This window comes from Halyomorpha halys, unplaced genomic scaffold (assembly GCF_000696795.3).
Source record: "Halyomorpha halys isolate HHAL.00 unplaced genomic scaffold, Hhal_1.1 Scaffold228.1, whole genome shotgun sequence".
Classification (NCBI taxonomy): Eukaryota; Metazoa; Arthropoda; class Insecta; order Hemiptera; family Pentatomidae; genus Halyomorpha; species Halyomorpha halys.
The window spans coordinates 334,915-346,455 of record NW_027107268.1 but is presented as its reverse complement, the minus strand read 5'-3'; the positions used below and the strand labels follow the sequence as shown (position 1 = coordinate 346,455).

Genomic DNA, 11,541 nt, shown 5'->3' with positions numbered 1-11,541 from the left:
TTATTGTAATTCCCGTTTATGAAAAACTGTTTTTGATAGTCATCTTCCCTCTACTTTCAAGTTTGTTGTTCTAAAAATAAAGTATTCCACAAATCAGTAGTTCTAAATTATCAAATAAACAAATTAAAATCAATTCTTTGTCATTTTTCTATTAATAAATCTTATTTTAAAGTATATATTAGTTTTTACAAATTTCAAAATTTGAGATGAAGGCAAATAATTCGATTATGATTCTTGTTTTATTTTTACTTTAAAGTGTAATGGTAACTTTGTCAAAATTTAAAAAAAAATCGTGTCTATAAAAGTTGAAATTTCTCTTAATATGTATTATCATAATTACTTTCAATAAATTATTTAATTTTAGATGAGTGAAAGAGGCCCTCTCCTCAAAGGAAGCCAACCGTTGCTCTTGAGGAGGAAGCAACTTCAGAGTGGTCAAGATCCTCTCCACGTAGCCAAGCTAATCAATTCCACTCTTAGGCGTAAGTATCACGTTTCAGGTTTTTCATTACTGTTTACACCAAATTTATATTATAATTACTTTCAAGTCTTTTTTAACGTTTTATTAAAATAACAATGTAATGTAGCACAGAGTTGTGCGCACAGCCTAGCATTGGCCATTAAAATCTGCTCAGTGCACCAGCATTGCCTGGAAAACATTTGAAGTTCATCAATTCGAAACATTTTATTCGAGACCAGATAATTAATTATTATCTTGTATAAAAGTATACATAATTGTGTTATTCTGTAAGTACCATATCATTATCAATAAAACAAATTCATTAAGACTTCCTGGATGAGCCTAAATATATTCACTATTAAAACACCTCTCGACATCAATGTTTTCTGTGAGATGTATATATGATCCTGTCACTTATCATCCTTTAAGATCCAGCCGGAATGGCCCCTCCCCATTCTTTGTTAGCCCCTGGCAGTACAGCCACTCGCGTAAAACCGCCTTCAGCGGACCAAGCATGTAAGATCTTATAATGCCACAAGGCAAATCAAGATAAAATGTAAATATGTGTATATATAATTCTTAGTCTTAAGTAGTATATATAATTGTAATAGTTTTAAATAAATAAAATTGGAGGTGAGGAAAAAAAAAAAAAAAAAAATCCTTTAAGGCTTACAGTTTCCCTGTAAATCCCTTCATTACTACTACCTTATAATGCCTAAAGGTAATGAAAGGTATCAAAAAATACCAGCTGTACATATGGCACACCTCACTATATGTACACATAAGAAACTAATTTAAAAATTTTAGGAGGGTACGAAAAAAAAAAAAAAAAAAATGTAAATCCCTCAAAGAGATGTCTTTATTACATCAACAAATATTATTTAAAGTTTTTACTTCACCTTCCTTTCTTAATATCAGCAGGCTCAAAGGACTGGTTCCTCCTATTCATTGGATTAAGATACTGGTGCCCTCTGTTAAAGTAACATTTTCCTTAACAATGTCCTGAGACGGGAGAAAACGTGGCGGTTCAGTCCTTCATTTTTTTATTTTATTATTTCAATTCCCCTGCAATAATTTTTTTTTTCTACTTAAGGGATTTTGTCCATTCTATTTATTTTATAATAATATTTTAGAAAACTTGCCAAAAGATGAAGATCCTCCGATTCAGAGAAGGTCGTTGTCAGATTTGCCGACACCAGCACCAGCGCTTCGAAGGTCTCATACTTCAGACCTCATCACTACGCATCCACCGCCAATTAAGGGCATATTGAGGGAATCATCTTTCTCTGGTTCCATGACTTCATCCAACAAAGTTTCTTCAGTTAAATATGGTTAGTTTGGTTGGTTTTTATCTTATTAATTTATCTTTCTAAAATTAGTGGTTGTTACTCTAGTAAGCATTCCAAAATTGCCTAGAGATTTTTTATTACTTTTTTTAATTGACTATTAAGACTAGAATAAGTTCAGAGTAGATGGACCATGTTTTCCTTAGAATAAATTCATAGATCTATTTTATGTCATTATTTCCACAACTATATGGAAGTATTAGTTGTCATTTTTTCTTCTTGGGGCTTTTTATCTTCAATATTTTAATTAACATTGGTTAACGAGGTTCTAAGAATATTTTTCCTCAATCATTCTCATTGATAATTAATAATATAAAGATAAATCCCACTAGACAAAGATACAACAATGATACAATGTTTCAAGATTAATAAATATTACTATTTTTTCTTGTTATTTATTTAATTTTGCACATGTTTTAATAAATTAATTTTTGGTTATTAGGTGATGCAGGTTCTCTGCACCCGGATACCGATGATGAAAAGAAGAGATCAGTGAGATTCGCCGACTTTGAAAGGAAATCTTTGGATATAAGGTTTCAGTTATCGGATTCTGAAGAGATGTACTCTGTAAGTAGCTACTCACATTGTTTTATTTATCTCATAAATATCATTGTTTGTCTCTGATCTGAGAAAATAATTGTTGTTGAACTTTCAATGTTAATAAAAAAACAATGGTGTTAAAGCCACCTCAAATTGACAACATCTTTTTGTTGAAAAGATCTAAAAGAACAAAAAAAACAAGCTGGCTCAGATATGAACATTTATTTGCTCAATGAATCTATCAATAGAAAACAAAAGAGTTAGAATAAAATAATGAATAAAGGCAAAATAAAAGGCTTAGATAAATAAATTATGAAAACAGAAGAAACAAATTTACAAAATCAATGAATATATAAAATAAATACTAGTCGTTGGTCCGGAAGAAAAATTGATCTATTCCGATAAGTCAGAGGAAGACAGTTTGCTGTTAAGATGTTGAGGTCGCCGCTCCCTACCTATAAACACTGTAGCTCTCAAACTGCTCCAAAGTTGATGGACCCACGTCTGTACTGGCTCAACAGTCAAAATGTACAAAAGCCAAGATGGCCACACTGCCACTTATTGAGGGCTGGCAGGGTCTGGTTGTTGTTATGAATTATATGAGCTAACTAATTAGCAACAACGCAGAAAAGGTCTGGTTCTGGACCATTATGACTAACTTCAGTTTTAGCTTGACGTTCATAATATTTTTTATTTACTATTTTTTGTTGTAAGTGAAAGTAATAATGGCTTTTTGTAGCAATTTTTACTAATTTATAATGAGGTGTAGATTCTAGTTGACCGTAGATTACTGATTGGAGAAGATGGTCAGGGTTATAAAATTTTTTTTCCTCTCTAAATGATGGTTGTTGTCTTTTTGTTTTTATAGCCCTGATGAAGACCTGAAAATCAAGTTGGAACGTCGGGATAAATAAATATTGTTTTGTTTATTTATGTTGTTTCTTTGCTGACCACACCCTCGACCATCTCCTCCAATCAATTACTAATTTATATATGAGTTATAAGGTAAGCAGAAGTATTGCATTAATGAAAAATTAGGATTCCCAGTTTTTAACAGAAATATACATTTTGAGAGATCCTCCGAGTCCTAATAACTAAGTAATGTAAAAAGGTCTCTGTATAAGGTGAAAAATTTAAAGTAGTTATACCTTGGAATATTTTAACTACTTCTTTTTGTTAAAAAGCTTTATCAGTTTTATATGATCGATTTTACCCTTTAAACAACTTTGATCACTGTACAATTGAATGATCTTTGATAAAGATATTAGAAATAATCGAGCTCATATCATGAATTCTTTAATTGAATATTAATTTTTATTTTTGTAGCTTTATTTTTATCTATTTGTTTCATGAAACATAAGCAAGTTTGTAAATTTAAGTAATGATATCATAGGTAAAGCTTTAAAAATAAACAAAACTGAAATTTTATCCACAAACTCTAAAACTTGCAATTTTGCATAAGACAAAACTAGTATCGATACAATTCGATATGATTAGAATTTCTGTCAAGGTGTGGCTAAATTTGAAGAAAGGTGCCATTGCATAAAAATTCGGTCTCTAATTATAAATTTTTGGCTATAGTCATAACTACAATGGAAATACGAAAAAATGAAGGACTTACGGGGACCATGAATGGATATCAATGAGATTCTGCTCCAAACTATTGAATCTAATCTGGCTATCAAGTAATAGCAAACTTCTTAAGGAGTTGAAGAGTTTAAAGAAACCGTCAGTCGCTATCTTCATGCCATTGGAAAAGTGAAAAAGAGCAATAGACATATCTCCTATGAACTTTTGCTGCACAAAGCCGCTGAGAGAGGATAGAAATTCTGCCACACATGTGTGTTGAACACAAATTGAAGTGTTGACATACAGTCAAAACTTCAATGCATTAGATTATCACCCATGGCCCATCTTTTGTCACGATAAAAAAATGTCATAATTTTGAAGAGGTAGATATTGCGGATCACGTTGGGTTATATTTTAAATATTAATTTTATATTATATAAAAGAAATATAAATGTAAGCTATTTGTAGAATATGAATCATTTCTTATTACATATTTTTTTACATAAACCACACTATTATCATTCTTTAAAATTGATAGGTTTTAAATTTTTTTCAAAGTAAAATTATGTATAAGTTTTTAATTTTCTCAGGATGTTGAAGATGATGAAGAAGATGAACCGTCTTCTGGGTCTCCTGAAGCTGAAAAAGGTAATCGAATTTCAATTAAATAAACTTGAAGTATCTTTGAAAAAATATTCATTATATCTAACAAAATTTTCAAAATTAGAAAACATTTCAATTCGTTATCGTTATCATTATCACACTTATTGTTGCTTTGCTTTTAGGCTAAATGTACCACTTTGTGAGATGCACCAAAATCAGTAGAATTTACTTTTTGATTTTCTCCAGAATGAATGGTCTGATTTTCAATCTTTAATGCACTTTGTGCTTTGTGTAAATATGGAATTCGTGCTAATTGGGTTTTAAATCCACCAATTGAATTATTAGGAAAATAAAATGCGAAATTATGAGTTAATAATTTTTTTTTTAAGTGTGGGATTATCATTACTTGCAGAACTGTTCACTGAAACCAATGAGGTGTTTCGTGTAATTATCAGATTTATACAACTAACGTAATGAGAAAAATATGTTTTTGTCCAAGTGGAACGGCAACTCTTGGTCACATAAACCAATTTTCTCTTAAGGATACTTGAATTTATGAAGAGTCAGAGTAAAATTGTAATTGGTTTTTTCCAAATGTATATATTCATGTTTTTTAAACATATAAATAACATTTTCTTTTTAACCTATCAATATGTTTAATACTATAGAATTTACCCATGAGGTCAATTTTAACTGGTGTACTGGCATTATTATAAATTCATTATTATCATTATTATTATTATTTTAATATACTTCTCTTCTCATTTATACTTTTCTTCTAATCTCATATCTTTGTTTATAGTTTTTATGAGTGGTTGTTTTCTGTCATTATAAACCTGCTAAAAAGTTTCAAATTGGGCAAAAATGTCAGTATACATTTATACATTAAATAATACTCGACTACTTTTTGTTTTATTAATGTTGAATGTGTTTATTAGGAGGAAATTGATTTTAAGTGTTACAGTTATATTAAAATTGTTTATCTTCTATTTTAAAATTACAGTTGATATTTACACAATCGTAAAATTATGACATACTACCCTACAGTGTCTTTTTTTAATATCTCTTCTGTTTAACAAACCTGCTATTTAGATTAGGACTCAGTCTTGACAAGAGACTTCCTTGGAATCGCTGTACTAGACTGAAACAGCTCATGAATTCTGATTGCTACAAAACTTACTTGACAAAAGCTTCCAACTCCCCATTCATTAAAAAAAAAACTTATATACACCATGATTATCAGTCCTATTCAGATATGCGGAAATGTGCTTCAGGGCTTTGCCAAACCATCTAATTCCTTCCGTATCCAATCCTTACAATCCAAAATCCTTAGTGCTACTTATTACCTCTATAATAAACCTATCCATAAAGACTAAGATATCCCATTTGTTGCAAATTTGCCTGAAATATATCTACCTCCTTTAATTCCTGAATCCTTACCCATAGTTCTTAACCTTTCATCACAAATTACCCCAGATAACCCTTGGAGACATGTGATAACAAGATAGCCTTCTTACTTAAAATAGCGATTGAAGTACTACCATTTGGTGGTTTCTTCACAAGATATTATTATGTGTTCTAATTCATAAGTTAGCTCATTTACTTATTTTATTTTATTATGTAGTTGTAAATTTCAATCAGTTTATAACTATTATTATTTACCATTGCTGTTGGTTATTTGAATGTTTCAGATATTAAAGAAGTGGAAAATGAACTAAAACCAAAGATCCTCTCACCTCTAAAGAAAAGTGATAATCCGTTCAATTTTGTTTTACAAAAGAAAGATGGCACTGATCAGCCTAGGCCACTGAGGAAGTTTACAGTTACACCAGTAACATTGAAGGACCCACCTTTTGGATATCCCGTTTCAGATTTGAAAGGTTTGTTTAGAAGAGAATCAGTTGGTCCTCTTGACTCTGACTCAGACTTGTCCTCTGGAATGAAGGGTGCAGAGTCGTTGACCACTGGAATCAGTCGTCTCAACGACGCTGATAGCAGTAATTTGAAGAAGGCACAGACCGAACTAGATCTGTCCAACTCTCCTGTTAATGGTTCTCCGAAGAGCCCTGTCAAACTGACAAGACCAGAAGATAGTGATGGAAGAAGCCTCAGATCGCCTACAACATTAATTAACATACACGACTCTGGGATGAATTTATCCTCTCCAGGCTCAGATCTAAGGAAAGTGATGACTGAAAGTGCTATAGATCTTACAGAGTACGTGAGTGCTGTTAGCATTCAAGGCATTGATTCTCTTGAAACTCTTTCAAAAAACAGGAATGAGGAATTGTCAGTTCTGGAGGACAAGCTTAATAAAGAGTTGGAAGAGAAGACTAAGCACCTCCGCAGCTTGCAGGTCTGTGCTTTTTTTTTTTTTTTTTTTTTTTTTTTTAAAGCTAGAGCATGCTTAAACTATTGTAGTGTTACTTTTAGAGAAAACTATGTGAATGCTTCTGAGTAGAACTTAACCTTCTTCTTATATCTTTTACTAACAGAAGTACATTTCCAGAAATCTCTCAGTGTTTCCTCTAAAGATAGCTACAAACCAGGTAGCTTAAATGCTCAGATTGAAGTGATAAAACTTTAAATAAAAAGAGTAAGATACCTTATGAACCACATGAAGCCAACAAGATCTTACTTTTAAATATAAGACTTCATTTATTGTAAGCAACTTAGTTATAGTTGTTTGTTTTCATTGCCAGACTCATTTTTTGTTATTAAATATCAAAAATACTACGAGAAAAAACCTTATGAACGACATTAGGCCAATGAGATCTTAGTCTTAATATAAGGCTTGGGGCTTTGGCTATTTGTATCTGGGGGAGAAGAGGCATCGTCTTCAACTGTTGGTTTGATTCTGGCTGGGGATGTCGACTTTCATTTCGTAGCAGTCCCATATAATGAAACTTTGACCCTCCCACCATGGTTAGAATAGGGTGATAACATTCAGATAACCCTCCTCTCCCCTCCCCTTCCATCTGCATCTTATGGTGGCTCGCTGATGCCAGGTGGTCGAGCTCTTCAGAACATTAAGTGTGTCGGGCCCACCACCTCCTTCCAACTGTATATGAACTTACTAAAGAAGAGATAGTTCTCTTCTTCCATCAGACAGAGGAAGTCGGACTCAGCGAGAAGGTCCCGGTTTTTCTCAACAACCTGGCTCGGTGCCATCCACAGTGGTATACACTACTTGTTCTGTTGTTTCAAAGACTCCGCAGCTGGAACACCGGGTCCTTGTTCTTTCTTTTTAATATATTTTTATTATCTTGTTCGAGACAGGTAGTTTTATTAATAATAAAAAAAAATATTCAAATAGTCTCAATGTTTTTTATTAAAACATATTATATGTTTAATGTTTCGACTGATCCAACCATCGTCAAGGACGATCTTAATTTTAGTATCACAGCCTCACATTGATTTATAAACTTATTATGCCCAAGTAAATTTAACACAGACAAAATAAAGCTGTATTTGTCGCTATAACGTTTAATAATAAATTATATTTTTCACAATTTTTGTATTTTACCATCATTAAATTATCACAACACTGTTAGAAATATATAAAAGTGAAGAATAGAATAGAATAGTAAAAATTGTCAAGAATAGAATGTGTTAATAAATGTTTGTAGTGTCAAATTCAGGTTTATTTTGACTCGAGAATAATAACCATCAAAGTTTAATAAATCTATGTGAGGCTATGATACTAAAATTATAATTGTCCTTGGTGGTGGCTAGATTGCTCGAAACGTTTGACATGTAATCTTCTTATTATATATATTTGTTGTTATATTTAATATGTATTTTGTTTTTTTAGGAAAATAAACTAACCCGGTTTAAGGAGGATTTGATGAAAAATGAAGATATTGTGTTAAAAAAATTGAAAGAAGAGTTGGAAGATAATTTAGAAAAATTAAAAGAAAATCTCAGAGCTGAGTATAAACTAAAAGAAAATGATTTAAGGTATTTTAAGAGTTTTATTTGTTGTTTCTTTTATATGATATTGGTGAATGTAAAACTGGTTAAAGCCAAACTTGTAGTTTATATGCATTCAAAACTTACAGAAAATTTTTATTAGGTTTATAGTGAGGGATAATAGATGTTTCTGTTAAAACTAATTAATAACAAGCATATACAACAATCCAACTTAGTCCAATCAGTAATTAATTCTGATGAGAAAAAATTGACTTATTTTACTTTTGGCCGTAATGGGGAACTAATTTTTTTTGTATAAGAACTAAGAAAATATGTTTGTAATGTACTCATTTCTAGTAATGATAGTTTACTGCAAATTGTTGTAGTTTTGTGGTTGTTGAACCATCTGTAGCTCAGGTGGTTGAGGCGCAGGTCTTAGCAACCTGAGAACTGCGTGCGGTGCTGGTTCAAATCTGGCCTGAGAGATCAACTTTTATTTCTGTGATGGGCCCCTTGACTTGAAAACTTGACCCCCCACTTTGGCATTAGAATAGGGTAGCACCCTATAGATAAATCCACTCCCCCTATATGTCAGAAATGACCAGGAAGAGGGTCAAAAACAAAAAAGTTCTGTGGCTTTTTTATTACTAAAGCATGGAATAAATATAAATATCAACATTAGTGATTGTAAATAATTTGTAAATGACTTCATTCCATGTTACTAATGGCAAAGGTTACTGATTTCTGGTTACAAAAAAAGAAGAGACCATGCCGCAGCTCTCTTCATATTGTTCTCCTTCCAATGAGCAAGCTACAGATAATATTGTTCATTGGTAGTTACCTCTGTTATGAGGTGTCACCTCTACATTCAAATCTGCACTAGAAAATTTTCTAGAAAAAGCTAATTAAAAAAGTTTATTTTTTTTTTAATTTTAAATATATGTAATTTTTTTTAATTATTTATTATTATATGGACTTTTTCTACTATTTTCATTGTAAGGCCAATTCTCTTAAATGGCTCATGAATTTAACTTTCACTCATTCCAGGGATTTGCATAAATTGGAGCTGAATAATTTATCCAAGCAGCTGGAACTGGAAAGAGAGAGAGAAATAGCGAAATTGAGAGAAGAGAATCAAGAAATAATAAGGAAATGGAAAAATGATGAAGAGGAAGCGTTGAAGGAAGAAAGAATACGTATTGATAACGACGTGTTCGAGCGAGTGCAAAAAAACAAAGCTGAGTGAGTGTGTCTACTGTCTTGAACTTAATATAGGAGTTGCTTATTTCCAAATCAAACTAATTGATTTTTTTATTGATATAGTATTAATTTCAATAGAAAAACAGGTAGGTAACTGTTACAATTAAAAGGTAAAATTATTTCACCAGTTTTAATAATAAACAAAATGTTCAATGTTTTGGCTAATCTGTCATCCTCAGGAACGAAAATTTCAGTTGCGCATTGACGTACAAACCCATAGACTTAACTTCTAACTTCTGAGGTAGTGGAGATTAATAAAGGGTTTCAACGTGGCTTTGATCTTACTTAAGAAAAACTTTTGCCACGGTATGATAAATGTCTCAATTTGAATGGCAATTATGTAGAAAAATAGCTTAATAGTGTACCTTTCAAACGTATATAATGAACTTTGAGTTTTTCAATTTATGAATTGTTTATTTCACCGTTACTTTCTGGACAGCCCTCTTATTTATATTTTTCTAAAACCAATTATTAATCCCTGCAGAGGCAAACTGTTGGTTAGTGTGTTACTAGATAATAATATAAGATAAGAACAGAGCTTTGGGTGGGTCTCATATGAATATATTGTTATCTGTGAGGTTTTTAGAATTTTTGCTGCTGTGGTTATGTCTGAGGGTTTTCTTGACCTTGGCAAAATCAGGTGTGCAAATCTGACTGGGGGAATGATATGGACTCAAGATCAGGGGAAAGCTTGCATGCTTCTTTTGCTAGTCAGTCTGCTTCTTCATTACTTCAAATTTCTTAGTGGCTTTACTTTAGTCATAATTAATTTATAGTCATATTTAAAAACCATTTTATTTAAATGGAACTGGAAAATTGCTCATTGTTTAAGGATCAGCCACAGCCATACTGGGAATAGTTTTCAAGCTGATTTTGCAAATTTGGCAATTGATGGGATTTAGTGGAGAGAAGTTAATTAGATGTGAATTTGAATTTGAAACATTGGCAAAAATATGCCTCGTTGTAATATTGTCTCTATTTATTATTTTATGTTTCCCTTATTACAGACTAATTAAAAAATTAGATGAAATTAAGTCTCAAGAAGAAGCGCAAATCGCAGAATTGACAGAAGCTAATGAAAAAAGATTAGAAGAAATGAAACTCAAGTATGAGGAAATTGTTAAAGAATTGAATCTCAGGCATCAAAATGTGAGAATTCTTCCTTTTTACTTTAATAAATATCTAGCAATATTACAGAGTTTAATGATCTGTGTTACACTAGAACAGTGGTTCCCGACCGATGATCCGCAGACCAGAGTTGTGCAAAAATTAGCTTTAGTTGAAACTACTGGCTAATATTGTCATGGATACGATATTTATTTATCAATGGTTCATTCATGAATAAGGGTCGTATCCATGGCAATTTTAGCTATTAGTTTCAACTAAAGCTAAGTTTTGCCCATTTCTGTCGCAGACCATAGTTGGACCCAAGGAGGGTCCAGTTGCATATTTTTGTGTGAAGTTTTCACAAAATGATTTTCAAATATTTTCGAGTGGGAACTTTCTTTGCTCCAAGTTGTGCGTGAGAGTTGACCGCACTTGTTTCAATTTCAGGCTTCTAAGGATTAGCAACCACTGTTCTAGAAGCTGGCATGCAAAAAATTTATTTTTAAGTTTTCAAGAATTTCGCAGTTTCTGAAGGTTAAAATTAATAAAAATTTGTTTTGTGATGTAGATAAATGAGATGGTTCTATGATTGAACAACCAACATTTTTGTGAATTGTCTTTTAAAAGCTTTTTAATTGAATTTTTAAAAGAGTTTTCATTTTGTAACATATACTCATGCCACAGCATACTTTTCTAACTATATCGATAAAGCCTTGGGTTTCTTTTGTTGGGAATTGGAAAAAT

General features: G+C 31.7%; 1 protein-coding gene across 4 annotated transcripts in view; it reads left to right on the top strand.

The window, feature by feature from the left end:
• Positions 1-11,541, top strand: part of LOC106679872 (centrosomal protein of 164 kDa) — a 35,684-nt gene that overhangs the window by 5,771 nt on the left and 18,372 nt on the right. For all 4 annotated transcript variants that reach the window (XM_067045555.1, XM_067045554.1, XM_067045556.1 and 1 more), the window contains 8 exons: positions 365-482; positions 1,594-1,791; positions 2,249-2,373; positions 4,506-4,563; positions 6,210-6,874; positions 8,333-8,478; positions 9,478-9,672; positions 10,698-10,839. In XM_067045555.1, coding sequence (XP_066901656.1) covers positions 365-482; positions 1,594-1,791; positions 2,249-2,373; positions 4,506-4,563; positions 6,210-6,874; positions 8,333-8,478; positions 9,478-9,672; positions 10,698-10,839 — 1,647 coding nt within the window. The remainder of the gene's footprint in view (positions 1-364; positions 483-1,593; positions 1,792-2,248; positions 2,374-4,505; positions 4,564-6,209; positions 6,875-8,332; positions 8,479-9,477; positions 9,673-10,697; positions 10,840-11,541) is intronic.